The sequence below is a fragment of the Pollicipes pollicipes genome, unplaced genomic scaffold, assembly GCF_011947565.3.
Source record: "Pollicipes pollicipes isolate AB1234 unplaced genomic scaffold, Ppol_2.1 Scaffold_3447;HRSCAF=4054_pilon_pilon_pilon, whole genome shotgun sequence".
NCBI lineage: Eukaryota > Metazoa > Arthropoda > Thecostraca > Pollicipedomorpha > Pollicipedidae > Pollicipes > Pollicipes pollicipes.
The window spans coordinates 36,858,535-36,883,140 of record NW_023596297.1 but is presented as its reverse complement, the minus strand read 5'-3'; the positions used below and the strand labels follow the sequence as shown (position 1 = coordinate 36,883,140).

General features: G+C 48.2%; 1 protein-coding gene and 1 long non-coding RNA gene across 4 annotated transcripts; one reads left to right on the top strand and one right to left on the bottom strand.

Moving 5' to 3' along the window:
• Positions 1 to 2,501: 2,501 nt before the first annotated feature.
• LOC119091207 (uncharacterized) lies at positions 2,502 to 4,035 on the bottom strand. The gene is made up of 3 exons (XR_005093375.1): positions 3,953 to 4,035; positions 3,347 to 3,478; positions 2,502 to 2,899 (listed from the first exon to the last, which is right to left on the bottom strand). It is a non-coding gene; the product is annotated as an uncharacterized LOC119091207 (long non-coding RNA).
• Positions 4,036 to 5,347: 1,312 nt separating this feature from the next.
• Positions 5,348 to 24,606, top strand: Uxt (Uxt prefoldin-like subunit; the record flags this gene model as incomplete). 3 transcript variants are annotated; one of them, XM_037214935.1, is given in 4 exon segments in its annotated part: positions 5,348 to 5,596; positions 8,185 to 8,284; positions 21,575 to 21,730; positions 23,846 to 24,606. In XM_037214935.1, coding segments are annotated over 4 exon segments (480 nt in total). In that variant the 5' UTR covers positions 5,348 to 5,589.

Sequence of the window (24,606 nt, the reverse complement as noted above, 5' to 3'; positions counted from 1 at the left end):
GTAATGAGCATCAGCAGCCGAGACTGCCATAAATGCTGCGATATGGCAGGAGAGCAAGGACGGAGCCAGTTAGTCAAAGAAAGGAGGGTGGGGAGGGGGGGGGGGGGCGGAGCAACACCGATTTAAGAGCCCAGTTACGAAAAGCGTGTTTATTTTCCAAACCGATGCATTTCAAAATCGACGACCTTTCTCAACCAGAACCTCTCAGGGGCTCTCAGAAAATTTTTGACCTTGTCTTGGAAAGAAGTGTTCCAATGCAAGTGTTCCATAAACAATCCAATGTAACATCATAACAATGCAAACGTAGTTAAGGCTCTTCTCAATTAAGGAGCACCGTGGGTGGAACCATGGGCACTTAACATTTTCCTTTCATGATTGAAGAACCATTCTGTCTCTGGCAGCGGTGGATGCTGATTGCCATTCTGGGCACCACGTCGACGCCCTTAGAGGGATGCATGATATATTGGTCGTCTCCCTTGTGCGTCCTACATACGTTATTTCACTACTTCCCGAATTTTTGGTTATATGTGCTGTAAAGACCCCTGCTCCACTCTATCGTGATCGAAATGGGATTGTGTCATTGCTACTGAGCACTTCAACATGCTACGCCCTCAGAGAAACGAGATCGGCTGCGGCGCTTTGGAGAGGGCGGTGAGGACGGCCTCGACGAGCTGGACCATGTCGTCCTCGACATTATCGGTACAAAGAGCTCTTTTTGTGTATCTAATGTGTTATCTGTACTTGGCCATTATGTTTGTCCAACCCGGCCTAGCGCTCCGTTGTGCAGCCGAAAATAGTGGTTGACATCGGCTCATTTCGGGTATAGGGACCGCGCAGCGGAGGGTGAGTGATGGGAGCAATGGTATGTTTTCGCCCCTGCAAATGTTTTGGGAGGCCCTTGTTCCCCGAACTGGAATGCATTGCAACCGTCCGCAGATCACCGAAACTTAGATTAAAGAGGCCCCCATAACTGAACTAGACGGTATTAAAACGGGCTCTGAATCCGCTTTTATACATCCAAAGGCCACTTCCTCCTCATTATGGGTGGTATTTTGATTTGATGCATGTAATTATTTCACGAGGGATGATATAACCTATATGCCCTTCCCCTAAGACACTCTATTAGCCATGACACCCCTGTGAGGAAGCAATATATTGTCCAGGATGCCCCCTGAAAAATCCTACCCCGCCACCCAACTGGAAACCTACGGTACCGCCTCCGTCCTAGCTAAACACATTATGCTCGCAGCGTAGAAATCTTGTCCGTGTAGTGAATGCACGTAAAATTAAATTCACTTTCACGATTCACTTCAGCTTTTTTCCATACAAGGCATATTACCACAACATTTTCTGATCCGTATCTCCATTCTACTGTTTGTTATGAGGAATAAATCTGTTACCACTGTGTTATCTATGCAAATAACGCTATTTTATAACACTCTGTACAACTTCGTGCCGTGGTATGGTCTGAATCTCTCTTTGGCGGGTACGTATTGGTTGCAAGCACTGTTTCTCAATCAGAAGCCATAAAAGTATACCGCAGGGACGATACCACGCCGTCAATTCTTACTTCAATGGATGTTTCAGGGAGAGAAGCTGACTTGGAGATGACCAGCATTCCGGGATGCTACTCATCGTGCAAAGCAAGTAAAGATATAGAGCAGGACATTGTCAACCTGCTGTTTGAAAGCGATGCACATGTAGAGAAGCCAGCCTCTTCGCCGGCCGACTGTACATCGTGTATGCCTGCGGACGTAGCCCGAGACGATACGGCAAACGGCACTCCACGAGCAGTCGTGGCACCAAAAGTGACTCCCTCTGCCACTATCACGCGCTCAGAGAGGGACAGGCTGCGCGCCGAGTACGATGCCCTTATGGCCGTGCCTCCTGCCGAGAGGACGAGGGACGGATGGGACATGGTGGAAAAGTATATGCGTTGCCGTGTAGCGGAAGCTGTAGTGCAGCGTCTCGACGCGGGGCAACCAGTACCGCTGGCTTCGATTATCAGCATGGTCCCGCAGGGTGATGTTAAACGGTAGCCACAGGCATCTCCAGGGACAGGTTTGGCTGATGCCATGGATTTCAATGTTTTTCATCTAAACTCCGTCCGTCATCCGCTCTGTGACGCGCTATTCGTTCTTTTATCTGTTATCCGCTGTTCTGCGTTCTCCGCTCGTTAAACGCTATACTGTTACCTAGGGGGCGTTTCAGTCTGCGATGATATATGTTACGAATACTTTGTTTGATACATGTTGTGTATATACATGTATATATATATATATATATATATATATATATATATATATATATATATATATATATATATGCCCGTTTCAATACCATGGTTTGCTCTTTTTCTGAAAAGGATTGAAATGCTCCCATTCTGACGCATGAAGCGTGACAGTTTTAAATTATGTATGAAAGTATCCATTTATTCAATACGGAAGAAATAAAAACAGCGTACTTCAGCAGGCTATATTACAAAGACTGCTTTGCCACGTTCATTTGGAAGGTTACGACAATTCAATAGCATTACAACAACTCAGCGGGATGCATTCAATCGCATACACAAAACACGAACAGCCGCGCACACTGCAATGCCGCATTAACTCTCAAACGTTGTCAAAACAGACACAAACAGATGAAAAATGAAGAGCCTTGTTGGTATGGTTGACTGAGTTTCTATTCCCGGAACAGGCGAACAAACTCATTTCGTCTGGCCTGACCGGCGCGCCGCTGTGTGGTCGCATCCAGCCCCTGGCCCGTGGGTTGATCTTGGTCACCGGCCTCGCCCGCTCGGTGCTGGATTGCCGCCACTACCGCCGCGCCCGCCTCCTCAGCCAGCCATCGGCCGTCGTCTCCGGTACTCTGGCATACGTTATGTAAAATTGCGCACGCGCTGAAATGGCAAACATTTCATGGTAGAGCACAGCTAGCTTTTGGGTGACGTGCCACAAAAAAGGGGCTGGCTATGGTGTTGGTGGTGCCAGCGAAAGCGGCTATACACCAGCGTCCTCTCCCCACAATTGACCAACGTCGACGCGTAGCACAATCATTACTAGATCCGGAAACATCTAAACGTACGGAGATGCATGCATACATTCATGCCTGAATTTATAGAAACGTGCATTAGTACACCTATTTATGTATGCAACCATACACACATATTTATCCGTACACAAATTTATAACTACATGAGTGCATGCATACATCGCATTACTACATAAACGCCTGCATACATACAAGTATTAATTTGTCGTTGTTTGGCAGAAAGAGCTTATCCCGAGATGTCCTTAGATATTTTTAATGGAAGGTCCGGTATTGCCAGCGAATGTTAAAAACTTACATGGTGACGCGTACGCATGACTCGATCTTTTTCAGCCGCATCTTTTTCGTGTCTAGCGCCTGGAACCTCATCCGAAGGGCGCCGATAGTATTCTCTATTATCACGCGTGTCTTAGCATGTGCCGAGTTGTACCTGGTTTTTGGAGAGGACGCAAGAACAGCATGTGAACAGTCGCAACATGTAGGCGAAGAGCGTACCGCGCCTGACCCTATCCCCATCCCCAACCCAGACGTGTCAAGGGAGGCAGATATTTGAAGGGAGGCAGGGCTCCCACAAAAGAATACAAATCGACACCCATGACCCAGCCTGTAAAAACGAAGAAAGCTTATAAATGCACAAACGCTTATAAATGCCACAAGCTTGTAAATGCCACAGCATCCAGCCCGTGACATGAGAACAGCTAAGACACTCTTCCAGTTGCGCTTCAACTCATGTCCTTATCCATGTTTCATGTCCTCATGGAACATTTTGAACAGCCAGTACTACTTTGTTCATTGATCGCTTTCCGGCACATTTCTATCGGGAAGCGACACGTTGACTCACTTCAGCTCTAAATGGCTATCATGCATAAGCAAGACACCCAGGTGCGCTCAAACTGCAACTGACCTTCTCTCTTCGTCAGTCGCAGGAGCCGCAATTGGCGTTAAAAGCCACGGGAGGCAAGGGTAAGCGCTATCTCCCAGCAAGACTGCGCCTGGTGACGGGCCACCATTGGTGAAGCCAAGACCGCACCGAAAACGGCATGCGTTAGTCAAGCTAGGCACCAAAAAAAAAAAACACACACACATAAAAACAGCAACATGCAGCATTATTCCTTCGTGGCTTTCGGCAAAAAATGCGTGATTACATTACTCAATGACATTGACAACAACAGCATTCACAGAAGTTAGCAGCACTTTTAATAATGATACAAATGTCAAAATCAGTGTTCTTGTACAAGGTGTGTTCAACGCCTCGACATTTAAAGGTTATGGTGTGAAAGCTGAAGAAGGGTGCAGTGCAAGGGGACCAATTCACGAAAAAAGGGTAATTCTGGGCACAAAGGCAATCCAAATATTAACGTGTAGCTGTAACAAATTCTGATTCTTACATCACCAATGTTGCCGCAGGAAATATGGCTTTATGACAGTAAGACATCATCTCACAGGATGAAAAGCAACAATTTAAAATAAACGGGTGCATACACGTACTATTTCACAATCCCGGACGTTCGCAGAACCCTAGCGTCGTGAACACGACCACTGGCGTGTGCGGACGCCGCAAAAATTCGGCGGTCGGGTCCTGCCACGACCATGACATTGATGCTCGTGGCACCCTTCCGATTTGTGTAATTGTCCGTTTGGCTGTTCGGCACAGTAATATTGATGTGTGTGCCATCAACGCAGCCTGAAATAAGGATGAAAAGCATTAATGGTCATGAAGTCTCCAGTCGCACGGCTGGGCAGCTTACGGGGGCTCCAGATTGTCATTTACGGGTGCGGCCTTGCTCCTAAATTAGACAGGGGCCCTCTAGGGACCACATCGGCACGGAGCAGCCTGTTTCGTGTAGGTGGTCTCTGTCAGCTGACTGACAAACGGGCCATCGCTGTCTCATGAAGCCCACGATCAGTGCAAGAGACCCTTTGACTGCTGTCTGACATTTTGACCTCGTATGTTCCGGTTTTCGTGTGCCACAACCTGACCTCGTATGGCCTGCGATTAGTGCTTCGGTTTTGGTTTTAAACCTCAAGACCAAAGGGGGTGGGATGGCCGTGGCCCCAATCGATCTGCGCCTGTTGAACAGTTAAGAAACCTGTTGAAATAATGATCACACTCCCATTTGCCAAAACCTGCAGCATCCACTTCAAACAATGTTTGATTTACGCTCAAAAGACATGCATACTAAACATCATACTGTTGGCGGACAAAACAGAAAACATGCGGTTCTGGTTCGGTCATTTTAGTGATGAATACATTGTTCTGAGCAAAAATCATCAAGCGGCATAGCGCGCCGCGCGCATGGGCTTCGTGGCGCGTGGGAGGGGCTTGGAGGCCAATGGGAATGGTTGGTCGTAATTTTCGTTTTCAGCTTCAAATCTAAATGATTATGGGTTGCAATGGTTGATGGCTGAACAGTGCGTGACATAAGATGCAAAATCTACTTCTGGGCTACAGAAGTGACGTCCAAGCACTGCCTCATATACCTAACGCCAAGAGCTGAACGTAATGCAGGTACTGAAGAGAATAATAGAAACGTACCAACAATGTCAGGTAGTCCATGCATGGCATGAAATTTTCTTTTCACATCTGTCAGCTGCTGTCCACTGGGCCAGGTGAGCACTGCACCAAAGGCATCCAGGAGCAGTCCGCTGACACGGTGTACGGTCCTGCACACTGTCGCCTTAGAGGGGCCGTGGCCGTCCCCAACCATGATGTACGTACTACCTGTTGCGTAGAACCTGAAATGTATACAACAGATCTGTGTGACATCAGCAAATTGAAAATCGAGGAAGAGTTCATAGTGGAACCTACATGGAACCAGGATTAAAACAGTTGAAATTTTTGAACATTTCAATATATTTGATACATTTGCTTTGAAAAATAGGCATTCATGGTACTAACAGTGCAACAATGTACAAAAATCTAGACAGACCTCATGGCTAGGAGGAACTGCTGCTCTGGGCTTAGTGCCATGCTTCTTTTTGTTGGATGGCTCAATCTTTCACCAATATGATTTAAAATGGCATCTGCAGCCCTTGCAGTAATCCTGAAGCGGTACCTGTGAAGTAGAATAAATGCTATAAACAATCAACTGACATTGCTGTGATTGCTTTATAGTAATGATTGATGGGATATATTCAGCATCAGTGTGGACAGGCAAAGACAAATGTTGATTATATGAATACACTACATTCATTGGCCAGTGCATACCCTATCAAGGTGCTCAAAACACTAAGGGAACTGGGTGATTGCTCAACAAAGTCAATTGGCTTGACATAAAGTTAAAGGGTGATGTGCTTTCAAACCCAAATCACCATCAAAGTCAAGTGCTACAAATAATGGGTAATGCTTACTGAAAGGACTCAGGTAGCTCCCAGGCCATGTTGATTCTGTCTCTGAATTTTCCTGCATTTCTCTGCCTTCTCTGCATTACTGCAGATCCAGCATCCATGTCTGAGTGCAACACTGCCTGACAATGTAATCTTAAGCTTGAATAACTGATCCAAATGTATAATGGCACTGGTGTACACCTGTGACCAAGTTTTCTACAACAGGCTGGGCCATTGTTGATTTGTAGTTGTGATTTGTACTTTCCATTTTACACATTCATCATGACTGTAAGATCAGCTGGCCTTTATGAAACAAACCTATGTGATTGTTTACAAAGTCTCAACAAATTTGTGTATTTCTGTGTGTAGATTTGTAGATTTGTAGGTTGTAGTTGTTTTTTGTAGGTTTGTGCTTCATGAAACACATTTTTACAACTACACATACAAACTTACAAACTACAATACAACTGTACAAAAAACTGCCTTTGTGAGAAAGGCTACTGGTTGTGCCCGTTTCGTACTGCGCATAAAATGCTCGCAGTGGATATTTTTCTTCTTCTAAAAAAGGCGAAGTAGTTGAAGAATCCTGACAATGCTAGTTTCCTTAAAATCTTATTGAATAGCTCAAAATTTGAGTTTGAGATGTTTCTGTGAAGGGAGAAATTGTATTGGGCTTTCTGCTGGTCATAATAGAGTTACTATGGTCCATTTGTTTGACTTGCCAATGTGAGTGCTAAGTAATGTCTTCAATATGCCACTTGGTTCCCAAGGCACACAGTTGGCTTGGATGAGGTGAAAGCTTGATGTGCTGCAATGCTCAGGCCTGTCCATGTTGTCCTCTGATGTCATCTGACCTTTGGCAAGATCCCTGCCACCAGTTTCAGGCTATCCAAAACCACATCCCCGCAAGACACTTCCAAGTTTTATGGGTGTTGTCATGACAGGTTATCAAGATGGGAGTTCATTGTATAACAGCCAATAATTTTCAGGCACCTGAATTTGTTTCCATCATCTGGCCTATTAAGCATGGAGGACACCATTCACCATCAGTTTTGTTTGTGATGTGACACTTCACAGCCATAAACCATAGCTGTTTTCTAAAGTATTTTCTCCATGCCTCAAACTCAGTAGGTAGTGGACCGACTCAAGTAGGGTTCCTTCATGTCATTGCAAGCATCCTGGGATTACCTTTGTCTCTAGTCCCAAATCACCAAGACCTGAGTTCACCAGTGGTGCCATTATCCTGACTTATCACACTTATAGCCTTGATGTGGTGGCTTTGCACACATGCACATCAAAATATGAATGTTTAGCAATATGTTCTTCAATATTTGCCATATCTTGCAGCTGTATGCTGTAAATTGTTAGCAGACAGTGCCTGGGGAACATATGGCTGGATGTTGTGATGAGGCAGGAGGTGGTAGATACTACCAGCTTTCATAGTAGAGGCCAGCTGGAACCTTCTGTTCACCTTTGTTTCTGGTGTTCACCTATGTTCTGCTCACCTATGAACCTTCCATTCACTTGTCATGAGTGACAGTCTTATTATTTTTAATTGCTTGTCCTCTAAAGTCAAAAATATGCCCAATTCTAAGCATCAGTCCCTCCCCAAGGACATTGCATAATCTCTATTCACATGGAGTAATCTCTATTCACATGGAGTATGAATGAAGCTGTGAGAAATGATAGGTGAAATTGAATTTTTACATGTCTCCTAGGGGCAATACATTCTGCACATTTTTGCAATATGTGCAATGTCTTAGATGTCTCAGAGTGTATCCATAAGTGACTTGCAAATGCATGTTTCAGGTTCAAATCCAGCAGTGCAACAACCTTTTTGCACAATGGACAGGGACAAGATCACAAAATATGAGGAATTCCTGAATGAGACCTTGAAAGTAGATCTGAAGTAAGTGAGCTTTGCTCTTCTATCTCATTCAGTTTATTTATTTCATTATGGGCACATCTGGATGGTGATTGTTCCTAGTCATATAAAAACATGACGCACAGAGAGGTTTACACAAAGGCAAATGTAAAAGCAGCTTCAGTCAGTGAGTCAGCAATTTAAAACACTCAAGAGTGCGCAAGGGCTCGTTGACGGCCGCCGCGGGCAGACGGCTCCACGCTGCGGAGCCGGCGGTGCGGTTCGTAAACTGCTGCTGGGCGGCGGTCATTCGGACGCGCGGCAGATGTAGCGAGAAGACGCCCCCGAAACCGCCCGAGTTTGACTCTGGAAAGGCTCTGCGCCTGTCACGGATAGAGCACGCCGTGCCCTGGAGGATTCAAGTTCACAGTCCGCGCTCTGTTCACATTCAAAACTTGTGTTCCAAGCATTGGACCAGGAAGCGTGTGATTTCGCTGTACAACCAAACAAACAGGTGTTCGCTAGTGTTCCAAGCATTGGACCAGGAAGCGTGTGGTTTCGCTGTACAACCAAACAAACAGGTGTTCGCTACTCATGCAGTACGCCCTAATTGCGTCCCACGTGAGTGGATAGCGACAATAGCCGAGGGGGAGGGAGGGGTGACCCCGCCGACCCGGCGGACCCTAGTCGAGTGCTTTTTTTCTTTGTGGACGGTATGAGTAGCACCTGTTCTAAATGAATCCATTGTTGTAGTTTCTAACAAAGTCGACTGGCTCCCCTTATGACCGTAAAGTACAGAGGCGTTGCATCACGCATCCGCATGGTACTTAGAGAAGCTGCTCCACATTGGGGTGGGGTTGAAGATTGATTGGAATTTAGGTCAGTCTTGCGCCTAAAAGCGTACCAATAGGTACGAGTAAACCTTTTTTATGCTATGTGATACTTGCCTAAATATTTTCATGGCTGAAACACTCCCTTGAATTGTATGCTCACAGTCTGCGATCGCATAACGCGTTATTGACCTGCCACCGCCCATCACAATCCCTCAAAATGAGTCAAACTGGATGACAACGTCCACTGTGCCTTCAGCCAGTTTAAAATTTATAAAAGGGAGTGTCTGGGCCTTTGGTGTGCAAGACGATGCACCCTTGAGCACTATTGGAGCCGCCCGTTGCAGAAATGTTGAATACTCCATATAAATGGAGATTTTCACATTTGTTTTGAACTAAGATAGCCATCTAGAGAAATCATTCGGCGCAGTTCATAGCCCTGCCCTTCTTGAAACCTAAATCCTTCAAACGCCCGCTAAATGTGCAAAGTATTCGGGGAGACTGTGTCAAGGTCACCCGGGCATCCATAATGTCATGATGACGTCATTCAGACTCTGCCATTCCATCTGCCGTGCCGCGATCAAGGCCAAATTAATATAACTGTCGAATCGTTCACATCAGGTGTTCGTGAGCGCAAGTTCCAGATACAACGGCTGTCAATCGGCTTGTAATCATCGTTGCGCAAGGTACAGTGTCATAATCAAGCAAGGACGTACATGTACATGCACAGCACATGTACTAAACAGAGGATCTGTGTTGTCTAAAGCAGTCTTTCCACTTAAAAGCATGCCGATGATTATAAAGGGCCTTATTTCATCATATCTGATGCTGGTTTCATTAGCATCAAATGTAAAACATTCCAATATTAATGTCAACGTGTGTCATTACACGATTATGAATACAGTTCTCTAATCCCCATAATCAGACTACCCTATATATATATATATATATATATATATATATATATATATATATATATACATACATATATACGCATGTATGATTGGTAACCTTTTTTCGAGGCCTTGGCTTTCTCGAACCCTCAGCGTGTCCTGAGTATGGCGTGACCCAACTCTGACCCAGTCATGGCAAAGTCGAGCGACTTGGAAACAATGTCAGTATTTGACGTCCTGGTAAAATTTCAACCGCCAAACATGTGTGGCACTAGATATTGCTACCTGGGATATTAGTTTGACCTCCTCCGTCTTTGGATTGCATTGGTCTGTCAGCTTTCCCTATGGGCCCTGCAGTATTTCAGAGCACTGAATCAACGTACATCCTCTATGTGTCGACCCGATAGCTCATTTGGTTAAAGCGCCAGCCTTCCGAACCGCCCATCCGTGGTTTGGTGGGTTCGAGTCACTTAAGGCGCTAGCTATTTATCTTTGACAGGTTTTACTTGCGGCGGGCGGCAGCGGCCACACGAAAGGGCACGTGACGTCAGAGGGCAGGATGGGCCGTGCCAAGCAGTGCGGCACGTTAAGCTTTCGCCACCAAACTCTGCCATTGACCTGGAATTGCGCCATCGGCTGATAGTGATCAAGACTGACACAACAAGCACTGGTCTGTAAGCTCTGATTCCTGAATTTCATCCAAGTAAAAGGTTCGTGGTAAATAGATACGACAGGACTGCTTGTCTTATTCATTAAAGAATAACCCGGAGAAACGAGATGTAGATGCATTGCTATTTCGGCTACCTGCCTGTATCGAAACAAATATATTCGTTTCGCTAAATCCGATAAATGCCAGACGTCGGGCATGCCGTGGGATGCTTCAGCTGTGGGGCCATGCCCTGGCTCGGACCGAAGAGGTGCTTGGTCAGCTCTTTGTGAAAAAGGCCATTGGCTGCCGCGGACTCATAGCCGGCGGCGCCACAGCGGCACTTTCCGGGCTCCGGCTTGCGTATGCCGCACAGGTAGTCCCTGGCGGCGCAGAAGCTGCCCAGTGTGCCCTCCCTTTATTGGACCCGGTTCTGGTGGGGGGGGGGGGGGGATTCTGTGCGATGAAGCAAAAAGAAAAGAAAAGAAATAAAAAACCTATGGAACGTCACAACATAAACTCGACTACCAGCGGCCCCCTCGCAGGGGGTCAGTATCCGGCCCTTCCAGCAGGGGTCAAAGCGTCGATCTGGGTGCGAAAAATGAGACCGCACCTCACTTTCTGATGGCAAGGAGCGAGCAGGAGGATTAGAAGCTCGCAGACTTGAGCCTGTTCCGTCGCCTTCATGGACTTCTCTCGGTGCCCGGCGAACCAAGTGGTGCCACTCGGTAATTAAATGGAGTCTTGCGCGTAGAGTATGACGTGGAGAGAGACATAAAAATACACGCCCAATAAACTCTTCTATAACCACACACAAGGAAAATAAGTCCAGGTACCCGTCTCCGCAACACCGACCACACCCACCAATCAGGGAGAGGGGGTCATGCACCGCCGAGTACTAGAAGGAGTGACCAACGAGGGAGGGACTGAGGGACCAGTGGGTCAGAACGGGTCATCACTGAGGGGTAGTGGATCAGAGGTGACCAACGAGGGGTTGACAAGGGTCTAGCTGACCAGGGCGCCGCACGAACAGAGCGGATTGTATTTAGCGCTCCATAACCGAAAGGCAGACTGATAGCTTCGTTCTCATGCTTGATATGCCCATCGTACCTGAGACGAAGGTGGGAGACATCAGGCAGCGTGCCCCAGCTCATCCCTGCATGCAGGTGCGTTTATATGTTTTCGGAAAGGCTTGGCCCGGCTTTCAAACAGAAACTGTTGAACGCGTTTGCTATTGACGATGCAGGTGCTTTAATCTGTTTCCGGAAAGGCTTGGTCTAGCTTTCAACCAGAAACTATTGAACGCGTCTGCTGTTGACGAGTCCAGAGTGGACTCGTGTGAGCGTCCGTTCAGTCCAGCTGCGCGCGCGATGGAGCCTGTGCAAGCGGCAGGAACATCAGTTAGCGCGGAGAAGAGGATGAACTCTGCTCCAACGTGGCCGAGGGCCGCGCCCTCCCTCAGCGCTTGCCGTGCCCGTGAACGCGACGGCGCGCCGCCCTCCTCCCGTCTCCCATGTGAGAGCGGGCGCTCCCGGGGGACGGTCTGGTCTGGTACTGACCAGGCAACCCTGGTCGCTGCCCTGCCCCTGTGCGGGGCTCCTGGGGTGTCTGGGGTGGGGAGCGAGAGCCCATCTGAAGCCCGGCGTCAGCCCGCCCCCGCCTGTAATGTGCGAGCAGCTGCTCCCGGGGTGGGAGCCCTCTGGGTCACCGCGAAGGGTGCTCCGGTAGCTCCGCGCGTGCCGGGGGTCCGCGCCTGGTGACTGTCAATCGCCCGTAACGGCGCCCGTAAGTGTCAGGACAACCCGTCCTGTCAGTCGGCCCGAGGCGTTAGATCTTAGGGCAGTGGGACGCGCAGCGCGGCTGTCCCGTCCCAGTCCGCCCACTTTTCCACCACTATCAGCAACACGAACCCCATATTGGGGGCGATGCCTCCCCCCCCCTCCCACCAACGCATTCGTTGAGAGATGCAAACGGAGCCCAGGTGCCGTCCCCTGTCGGCCGTGGTGCGAAGCGGGCCCCACCCTAACCTGTGTCGCCCACGGACCAGGGAAGTCCTAGATCCCGTCCCAGAGTACGGTCAGAATCGGCTGAAACCGTACACGGTAAGGCGTAGGCATTGAGCTCAAGAATGAGAACCGAATATTGGTTTTAAAATAATTATGTCGACTCGCTGATGTCAGCACTGACGTGAGCCCATAGCAGCACGATGGCAGCGGCATGACGCTAACGTCCATTTTATAATGGAACGTAGAGGTTTTAAAGCCAACTTCACTGGCCTAGAGCGGACTTTCTACTCGAGGACACAGGCCGTGGCATGTCTACCGGAGACAAAACTCGCTCCGAAAGTTGTGCATGCCGCCGTGCAGTGCTACAACATGTTTCGAGCGGACATCCGTGTAAGCACTGTCCCCCGCGGTGGTTTCGCCTTTCGCCTTGGTGCACAATGGAGTCCCTTGCAGGGGCGTGCCCCTGCAAACGTACGTTTAACACATCCTTCACAGAAACAGTTTAAGCGTGTTAAACAGAGTTCGTCACGTCCACAAAACACAACCGTGTGGCAATAACTGCCATCGACCTGTCGATACGCACCCCAACACTCGCCACTTGCGTCTGTTGGGGCGTGGACGATCGCCCGAACGGGATCGACACTTCCCTATCGGACTTAAGTTAAAAACTCTCCGTGCGGGGCTCAAGCGGACTTGATGGGACCTAGCACTGTGACTGTCACCGTAAAGCTGCTGTGATGGACGAGGTCAGCACCACTTGTTAAGAAGCTTCCAGGGCATCGATTCCCGAAGCCATTAGGCATTCCGGTGCCGTGGTGGACGGAGGGCTGTCGGGCTGCCATCCAATCTAGGAAACGAGCCTTTTGACGCTTTAATCGCTGCTTCACGCTGACCAAACTCATAGCATTCAAGCGTGTGAGAGTGCAGGCAGACGTGTTTTACGTGATGCCATGCGGTCTTCAAGGCAGGCATATATTAGTGGCATCAACCATTTTACGCCGCTCGCAACTTTTACATTGCAGCTCGGAAGGCTTTTACATAGAAGTTACATGTCTTAGCAGCATTCATCGACATTAAATCTGCCCTTGACACCACCTAGCGTCACATCATTCTCTCCGAACTCCACAGATGCGGTGTGCGTGGGCACATGGGCTGTTTTTTAAGTTTTAGCAAACTACCTTCGTGACCGTTCTCTTAGAATTTTAGTCGCGAATACCTATTCGGCGATTCCCGCAATGCAGTGGTGTTCCGCAGGGCGGAATATTAAGCGTGTTTGCGTTCATGATGAATGATATCTGAGACACGGTGCCTGCGCACGCCGGACGTTCGCTATTTATGGAAGATTTTGCTGTTTTGGTTACGGCATCCACCACAGCTTTGGCAGGGCGTCAAACTCAGCTTTGTGCGGATAGAGCAGCCAAATGGAGCTTTTGCAGATGCAAGTGGATGCAAATGCAAATGGAGCAAGTGGAGTTTTTGGGTCTGGTTTTGGATCGCCGCGTTTCCTATGGAGACCACTTAAAGGATCTTCGCACTATGTGTCTCAATGCCCTAGGTGTCCTTTAGGTGCTTTCACGTATGGCGTATGAGGGAGACCGCAAAACGACACATGCTGTGTTCACTGATCTGGTCCAAACTCGACTATGTACGTGCAGTCTACGACTCGACCTGCGAATCCAGTAAGAATATATTGGTCAGCATTCATCATCAATCGATACGCATCGCTGCTGGCACTTTTCGCACGTCCCCCACGACAACCCTGCTACTAGACGCCAACGATCCACCGCTGGACATGAGGCGCCGCTCTTCAGCTGTGCGGTACGCGATCAGAGCACACCAGTTTCGCACGGACCCAGCTCATGACACGACCTTCTCCGCAGATCTGATGGGATCGCTCACAGGAAAGGGTAGGGAAAACGCGACCACTTTGTGGACGTATAGGCGAATGGCTCCGCGGCGCTGGAGCAGACGTACGCCAAATACAGCCTCACGATCATTCATTCGCAGAGCCATTGCAAGCCTTACCTCCCAGGGGTGACACATCACTCATGCTTGCAAAGGGATCTACGCACACTGCTGAGCTGAGGTGGGAATATCAAAAGCTGATGTGGAAAACGTGGTGCGGTCAGCGTACTTCTACACTGATGGATCCAGAACGAACCTGATTACCTTATGCGCATTCGTGGCCCCGCGAAGCTCTGAACGCATGAACGGATTACCGTCATCGGCCTGTGTTTTGCTGCCGAATTGCTGGCCATCCTACTGTTCAGAGCGTATTTTACCATAACACACCGTTCATAACCTACCGTTCTACGCTTTATTTTCTGTATACGTATCACGTGTACAGTAAAGACATATACGTATCTAGCGCAGTTGACCGCAAGCACACCAGCCTGCGACAAAGGGACCAGCAGGTAACGCTGGTCCGGATCTCCAGCCACGCCGGTCTGGCTGGAAACAAGCCAGCTGACCAGGTTGCGAAGGCAGCCACCCTGCTGCCGCCTGACGGCGCCGTGCGAGTTCCTGCGAGCGACCCGTGCGCGTCAATTGCACTACGTGACATCGAAATGGCAGACAAGGTGGGGTCAGGAGAGCAGTCAGAACAAGCTCAAAGCCATGTAACCTGGGACAGACTAGAGAGGGCACAGGTCGTCCTCACTTCGAAGCCTAGCCACGGAAATAATACAGTAGTATTAGCCTTGTTCCTCGGAAAAACCAGGGGAATGGAGATATAGTTTGGTTGATATTTTGGCAACACGCCTTTATCGAAACAAAAGCAGGAGTGGTTTCTTCTGGTTTTGTTTCGATAAAGGCATGTTGCCAAAATATCGACCAAACTGTATCTCCGTTCTCTGGTTTTTCCGAGGAATAAGGCTAATGCTACTGTCTTATCTATGTGAATAATTTTCCACGCTAATACACTGAACAACTAGCCGCAAAGAAGTGATACTGTCTTGCCCAGTATTGGCCATAGTCACGGTACGCACACATTGCGACTGAGCAACGCAGCAGACGCCCCTACATGCGATAGGTGTGACGAGATTCTCACTGTCAGGTATGCACTAATAGAATGTGCACTTCTAGTTGCGGAGAGGCAGCATTTCTTTACACGCGAAGTCGCGCTGACTTCACTTATAGGTGAATATCCAAAGATCCCCCCACGTGACGTTCTACTGTTTTGGACCGCTGTTGCACTCCACGTGATGTACTTCCCTCAATAGAACCTTAAAGCCGCCATGCGATTATAATTTGACGAGAGCGCAAACTGGCCTAAGTAGCCGATGCGCTCCATAATATCAATCATCATAACTCGGACAACGCCAGCTCCCAGCAGCTGGCAATGGCCAAAGGACCCCTCAGTGACCAGAGAGGTCCCGAGCAGCTGAAAAGGCCTATTGAAGGACTGAGCACACAGAAGACTCTGCGACCGTTTCCGCTAGGACTATACCCCAGGCACACTGCCTTTGCATCGCTTTGTACTTGGGTGCATCAGCGTTAGTCGCTGCGGCGTGCCATTCGAGCATGGAAGACCGTCATATTTCTATGCAGCCGCTCAGGCAGCATCAACGTCAATAGCTGTACGTTGAGGTGGAGTGGCGCTACGAAGCTAGGGGGTGCCAGATCTGTTGTGCGTCGCAGTCCTGAGCCAACGTATCTTGAAGGCGGCACTTATAGGCATAGAGGCAGTGGCGGCTTCAGAGCGGGGGGGGGGGGACCGCGTGGCCATCCCTCCTTGGGCCCGAAGGGGCCCGTAGCCAGCCGAGCAGGTACAGTTTTGAGCACAAAACGCAACATGGGACATCTTTGGATTTCCAGGCGACCGAGAACAAGAACAGTTGTTCAACTACAACAACACTACACTACAACAGAACAAGAAGAACAGTTGTCGGCGAAAATGAAGGACGCCACGAGAAGACAAAAGCAAAAGTCTCCAATGGTTAAACAAGTTGTTACTTGGGAATTTTAAGCCTTATTAAACCGCCCAGGGGCCCTACGCTCTTTCTAGGGGCATATATGCCCACTTGAAAAGTCGTTCCGATCGTTGAGGAGCCTTACACGTTGCCCTTTATTTCTTTGCATTTGCTCGCGGGGCCTTGCACTGTTCCTGAGGCCTTACTACTAGCGCGGCGGGGTGCTCTTGTCAATCAGGGGCCTTCCACGGATTCCTTCCATTCTCCAGAAAGGCTCTGTGAGCTATAGCCAGGGCCCTCATATCTTGTTGTGCCAGGGTATTCTCAATTGCCCAATGGCCCTTTACGTTGGTTTCGGTTAACATTCTTATTTTCGACGATATGCTCATGACGATGCAACATAAACTCTACAATTGGTCTAGGGCGCTTCCAATTCCGTCACTTGATTAGGGCCCTAAGCTCTTGTCGGGGCCCATCTGTTAACCTGCTGGGGCAGACTCGGTCGTTTGGGTCCTCCAACTTGGGTCTTGGGTACTTTCTATTTGAATGGAGGGCCATACACACTTGTCGGGGCCCCATCTGTTAACCTGCTCAGGCACGCTGGACTGTCATGTTGTCACATTGTTGTATATTTTCCCAATGTAGAGTCCTTAAAGCTTCCGTAGCATTTGTTACACAGGTTTTTGACGGACTGATGCATTGCAAACAGTATGGAACATTTGGGTTGGAAAAGATGAGCAAACAGAAAACATTCTTAAAAGGTGGTGTAAGGCGCACATCGAGACTTCTCGCGCTGGAGCGCCTACTTTGCACAGATTTCTGAGGCACTCAGAGGGAACCCTAGGCATTTGGTTTTAACCGATCAAATCTTGCACGTCTGATCTTACAACAAACGAAAAGCCCCGGAAGGTGGCACCCTACTTTAGTTCGCTTGCTATCCAGCGTTTTGTCTCTGTGGCATATCAGGCTATGATTTTGATCCGTGTCTGTGCTAGTACCCCAACCTTAGCATGTCTGGTCTGTATGATTTTAATAGGAGGTACTCTCGAAGATACCAGTCGCAGCATTACAACAGCTCATAATGTCTTGTCACCTGTCACACCAGTAGGTTTAAGCCAGCTACTATCGAGAGTTGAGAAAGTTGAGTTGAATTGAGAAAAAGAGGAAATGAGAAACTTGAAAGAGAAGAAATATTTCGTGTCTTGTAACGGTCATTGCCTCTTGACCGACAGCCAGTCCTATCTTCACGTCCGTCAGTATGGAGCCGTCAGAATCACCGGCACCTTTATCCACCCTGATTTCGCCTATTACCCTCCCAAGGGCTGATAGCGTATCATTGCCAGCTTATCGGCGTTATCGGGACGGAGCCGGTACGCCTACGACCTATCGCCGTTGTCATCGAGCGGGGTTCCGTGGCGGCGGTCGGATGTGGCCTAGGCACAAAGCAATTTGGCGTCCTCGGGTAAGCTGACATTTCCTCGGCTCGCTATCTGGGAGACAGCCGAATAGTAACTTTTTCACGGGAGATTTCCTTAATTGGCGAAAGGTAGCGGCAGCCTGATCTGTTCCCCACTGAGCTTTAGGCACACATATATTCTTGTGTTGCCAGGCAACATAAGTTGATACTTGGTTGTGGTACATGTTCGCTCCCTCATGATGTCTACTGTCCATACATTCCACGGTTGATAAATGAATCCTTTTTTCCGGACGGAGTAGTTCTGTGCTCCGGTGCTGTACGACAAGACTGCCGCTTTTTGCTTGTTGGGGTGTGAGCGTTGTGGTTACAATGAATCCAAAAAATTATTATTTAGATTTACACCTTTTCCATGTGTTTTCAGTTGGGGTATTTGCAAGCTACTGAAATCTTCAAAAATGATCAGGTTTTCATACATATATATATATATATATATATATATATATATATATATATATATATATACATATATACATATATGTAAAGAGTGGTTGTTGAAAATATCAGCGCCTGCGTTATTTGTTATTTACCGAGATGCACCTTCAACTTTGCGCGCTTGCTTTCTGGACTGTGCTAAGAACGGAAGCAAAACTCATTCGAGAGCAGTCCAAGTGAATCGCATTCCTATCTCGTTTCTTACGTTTCGTCCACAACCACTCTGACTTGTGATTAACGGATAAAATTACGGAATAGTTAAATCTACACACCGTAGCTTTGAGGCAAAATACGAGACATCAGCATAATTCTTCATTTTGCACGCACACTTGATGCATGCTTCGTGGAGGGCTAAGGTTCCCCGCGCATTGACGTGTCCGTTAGATGGGTCCACGTCGCGTATGTATACATCCTCAGTCACATGTAGCCGTCTTATATCGGGGTACCTGCCTTTTGCTAGCTAATTTGGGACGAAATCGCGAACATGGAGACAAATCATAACAGACCATCCCAGTTAGACGACGTTCAAAATTTACTGTTGCTCTGTACTCGCCAACGCTTGCGGCGTGAGCTTGCGTAGAGTACATGCTGGAACATTGATAATGGTTTACCGTATGAGCAAGTTGAGTCACCAAATGCTCTCAAATGTACTAGCAGGCGACATAAATATACTATATTATGTGCGTTATTATTGCTGACGTCACAGATCACTGGTGACACGATGTGTATTCTGTCTGATGCCCGTCAGTGCCCGTCAGATTAGTGTTTTTCACAGATTCTTTCAGCCAAGATTTATTCGTATTCAACGACATTCGCTTTCGCCAGCATGCTCCACTAACACACCGTCACCTCTCGGAAATTTGGTGTACTAAAAGCGAGTCAGCCCATCCGCTGCAGTGGCAGTGCTGACACGGCCAGAGTGGCAGTGACTGACGTTTGAAAGATGTTCCATTACGCAATTAATCGATGACGTGATGACGTATCGGGAGGCGTATTTTTCAAGTGGTTAAATCAGCTTTATATATTTAAAAACAACCCAAAACCTAAACCTAAAAACAGCCTTTTACCTATCATTGCCATGGGTTTGATATGAAATTTTGAAGGTTGAGCTCTTCATATAAGGATTTGTGTGCACGCATGCAATAACTATGCTTTCATCAAGTGACGTCAGCCATAGACATTTGATACATATCCTTATCTCCTTACCCGTTGATTTCAGGGTAATATCATCGAGCTTACGCCAGTGCAACGCTAAGCCACGTTGTTTAGGTCCAGTACTTGCGCCACGTTCGTTGTAGTCGACGTACCTGAACATTTATATGCAATAGTTCTTTGTGAAATGAATATTTACTTGTAAATGAATGGATATCATGTGTAATATTTACATAAATTTATGAATTGGCAATACTTGACCATTTATCGTCTTACTGCAGTACCCATATTGAATGAAATATGAATTAGGTAGTGTAAGGAGGTCAGGTGCCCGAATTTCTGTGTTACTTTACTTTGACCGTCCTAGTCGTTGGCTAACTTGCTGATCCGTTAAGTCTGACGGGTTAGGTGAAAAAGGTACGCAGGGAATAATACCCCGACTACCCTTGTATATCCCTCAAGACTATTTCCCAGCTGGGATATGGAGCAGCACTCTTTGGCAGAAATTGCAAAACTTGCCAGAAATCGTCCCATTTTACAGGAAATCCGACATCTTGAACTGAAATAATACGCGCTGTATAATAACGCCTCCCGGGCTTCACCCCTCCCTGCCCCCCATTAGGGCATGCCAACCATGCATCCACCCTGGCAACGCCCCTCCTAAGGCTACAGGATGTGCATTCCAAATTTCTCAATGCGTATCCCAAGGTACTCAAAGCCCGTCTGGGACACAGCTTCTCATCTCCACCCTATGTTGTTGTCTGTCGTACTCTCACACAGGCTGTTTCTAAGCACTTCTGGCTAGAATTCTCTGGAATACATCACTGATAAATAGGTTACCCCATCTCGCCGTCGAGTGCATGCTGAAACCGCATTTCAGCAATAACTGTGTAGCTCTGGTGCAAACCAACGCCATTTCCCGTCTGAAAGTGCTTCATTGAATGTACTGCGTTGAAAAAAATTCGGTTTATCGAAACATTCGTATTTGAACCGGCCTGCAAGGAATAGTGTTTTCTCGCCGCCGTAACGTTTGTGCCATATGATTTAGTCTCATGATAACGTCACGGTGTCGCCTGCCCAGAATGCAGTAATGCGGGGGCTTGAGGTAGTAGATGTGGGAGGGGGGGGGGAGGGGTTGAAGTGGTGGGATCACCCCTCTGGCGTTTCCAAAGTAAGTACAGGGCATCGCCAACGAAACGGTAGATTGATATCAGCTGGAACTCGCGATTGATATTAAGTTTTAAGTAAACTGACCCCACGAGGTCGGATCATGTGTCAAATTTTCCTGACAATCGCATATTTTCAGCTTTGCATACTCGTATGTCCGAGACGGTACCCCAAAGTGATGCGAAATTTAAACTGGCGTGTTTTTAGCCTGAAATCATTTGCATATTTAAGTGGTACGTGCTTACTTGGCATCGTTTGCACGTGTACGTGATCTCTGCTTAATTGGATTCGTTTGCACGTAGGCATATAGTTTCATCCTTTGTTAGATACACACTATCGTAATAATCGCTGGCAAGTGTTCCTTGCGTAATCCCCTGAATTTTGGGAACCTTTTGAACTGTGGCTCGCTGTGCAAACACAGCTTGAAGAATTAGCAGGATAGGCAGTCAAGTTGTAATTTACTGCTAATAATCATTTTCGCAAAGGTTTTGTTGCCGAAAGATGAATTATTCTCTCCTTCACCCTCTTTCCCATCTCCATCTTTCCTCCTTATTCGACGAGGAATAAAGCTTTCATCGCTGTCTTATGCGTGTGTAATGTTCCTGGCAACTGTAATGGACAAAGACATAATGAAGTACCCTTGTAATGAAAACATAAGGCGAAGTAAAGAAGCAATTACAAAGATTGGATTTTTCAATAATTTAAACAATGTTTAGCATATACACCCAGCAAAGCAGCCCGTAATTCACACTTGATATTTACCTAACATATGTTTTGGGGCGCCGTACAAGTTTAACAGAAGTCCACCTCCGTTCTTTTAGGAAGCTGCTGGACCGGCGGGATGGAGTTTATGAAAACATTGCCCACCACCTCGAGCTGAGGAATACTATCAACACTCTGCAAAAGGCTCAGGTGGACAAGAAGCCCCTGAAAACAAAGGTCGATTTGGGATGCAACTTCTACTGTTCAGCAAAAATGTAAGTTCCTGTTTCGGTTTCACTGCACTGGCTCAACAACAGACGCTTCATATGATTGTAACTATTTGTTGCGCAGCTGAAATTCGCGGGCCGGACTGGTGCCACGATCATGCCTTTTGTGGCGTTTTACCTGGTGAGTTGGACACCTGCTTCGGTGGTAATGACTCATTGTGATGTAAATGCTAATGTCACGTTTGTTCTCATTGTTCTTCCTCATTTCCCTTGGAACATGTTCGACAAATATGATACTGCAGTTGGAGCAGGACTATTAAGTGCGTGTTTTAAGGACATTATATGATGCTCTTAGGAGAATGAATTGGCTGGGTAGAATCAGTTAGCATTCCTACCTCGATGTTAAAACGTACAAATCAAGGTTGCATTGCGATGAGTCACCATAACCAGCCCAGGCCATGCACTTGGAGCAGTACTATTAAGTGTGTATTTTAAGCAAATGTTGTGATGCACTTGTTGAATGAATTAGCCGGGTAGAATCAATTAGTATTCCTACTGGAATGCTAAACGTACGAATCAAAGGTGCATTGCGACGAGTCACCATAACCAGCCCAGGCCATGCTGTTCGCAAGCGGCGCCTCGCACATCTAGGCTCAGACTGGAGCTGGATCACAAGTCTGGAAAGTTGTGAAAATCAAACCAAAGATGAAAGCCCGCCGTTGCCTTTGCTTATAGTCTATACCTATCAATGGCATCATCATTATCATGATGTTAATGATACTCTGTCCGGAACTGGCAGCATATTCTTCGTATGTCGGTATCAAAGTACAGCATTGGTAAATTGAAGCTTCTATGGCCTCAGCAGCCGATGCGCTCATGAGACCTCCAAGCGTCATATGTGAGACGGAACACCCGGCTGTCGGCCGCCGCTTCGCGACAGGTCAAGAGTGCTGTAATTTCGAGCGGGCGGGCACTCGCCTCCCCGGAGACACCACACCTGCGCAAAACACACGGCCATCTGCGGTGCCGTAGCCGTGCTCAGCGGTTCTGGGCGCCTTGGGTGATCGACCAGACGCCATACGCCCTCCGTCCTGCGGTAGTAGTGGTAGGGCGGCGGGAGATACTGCTGTCGATTGGGCGCTAATGCGGGTGGCTCTCTTCGGCCCAGAACAGCGCCGCACAGCATAGGCTGCTCGCTTGTTATACTCGACGGGCTCCGGCGACCAAGGGGTTGACGCACTTCGAGTCGCACAGTCAGTCTAGACCAGCCCCCATGCGGTGCTGACAGAGAGCCAGGAATGTGTTCCTCTCTGCTCTGATAAAGTCAGCAAGATCATACCGGACTGTTCTAAGTTTTGCATTTGAATAAGTGACAAAATTACGCTAGGCAGTATGTTTCTAAAAACAAAATGTTGGCGTGGGCTATTGTGAGTCAGTGGCCTATTCTGACCTCCAAGAAGTCCATGACAGCTGTATGATGCGGCTCCTCCCATCAATGAATTCGAAATGAGCACCAGAAACTATCGCATAAAGCAATCCCTGGAGTAATAAAACATGTTGGTTTTGACCTTGGCCTGACTTTCATACCTGACCTTAGATCACCGTAATTTGCTCATTCCATATTTGTGTTGCCTAAGAAGACATCTCAGAGATGTATGGCCTCGTCTAACACTCCGTTGTTGCGTCAGATTGAACGATTCCTTGGAAATTGACTTCGCTGAAACCATGGCCTAGCTTTGGCCTGTCATAGGTCAGCGACCTTTGCAAGATACACCTAAATTGTTGATACCAAGTGATCCGCTATTCAATTGTATGCAGGTGTGCAGAATTTGCCGCGGCCTCGTCACGCCGTTCGGAAGCCATTCCGGAAAAACCTTCGGAGGGTCAATTTAACTCCCTACACGAGCGCATGTTGATGTTTTATCCCACAACTTGCGGGAGTGCACATTTTGCAAGAACATGTCCTGTTCCATTGGGATGAGATGTTGGATGGACGTGGACATGATGGGCGGCCTACGTGATCCGAATTTATTTCTGTGAGGTCATCCGATTACTGCTGATCCTATTTTTATGTCGCGCGTTGACAAGCCGTCGGCCGTCACATTTTGTGAGCGACGACAAAATGACTGACAGCAAACTGAAACGATGTGACCTGTGCCGCAGCGATGATCCATCGCGCATTTTCGTGCGTATCGGATTCGGCTTCTACTTGGAGATGACCCACACGGAGGCGCTCAAGTTTATAGCGCAGCGGGTGGAGGCGCTGGAGCGCCAGGCGCAGCTGCTGGGACAGAATGCGGTGGCAGTGCGTGCCAAGATCGACATGGTGTTGCATGCGCTACGTGAGCTGCACGGTGTGTCGACGCCCGTCGACAGGTAATACCAGGCGCGGCCGCGGCGACGGCGCGCGCATAACACTGGTGGCGGTCGATGCCTCGACTCGCGGTGGCCACAGGCGTGCCTGCCATTGACAGCATGCACACCCCAGGCGCGGGTGCGCATGTGTGGGTATAGGTGCGTGTTCACCGTTCTCAAGGATCCGCTGGTGTGCGCAGACGGGACTGGGCTGCTGCTGGATGGTGTTGTGTGTGAACTGACGTAACCGAAGCGATCGAGGCGCGTGAAGCGTGGCAAGAAGCAACATGTTTCCAGTTGCTGTGTTGGGGTGAGAATTGGAATGAACTCCGTCCGGCTATGCACATGCTTGAAATATGCCGGTCCGTTTGATTACTGGTAGCGCTATCAGTGGGCGCTGCGCAGACTTTGCCTGGTTTTAGCCAGGATTTCTTGCCGAGTACACCTTTCGTACTTGTAGTGTCGATCGTCTCTGCTCGTTGTATGGCCATGCTTTCCTACCTCGCCGTGTGGCGCCTTTGCCAGCGGTTGGTGGCCAGCGTGCCCGCCGAGCTGGCCGCGCTCTGTGC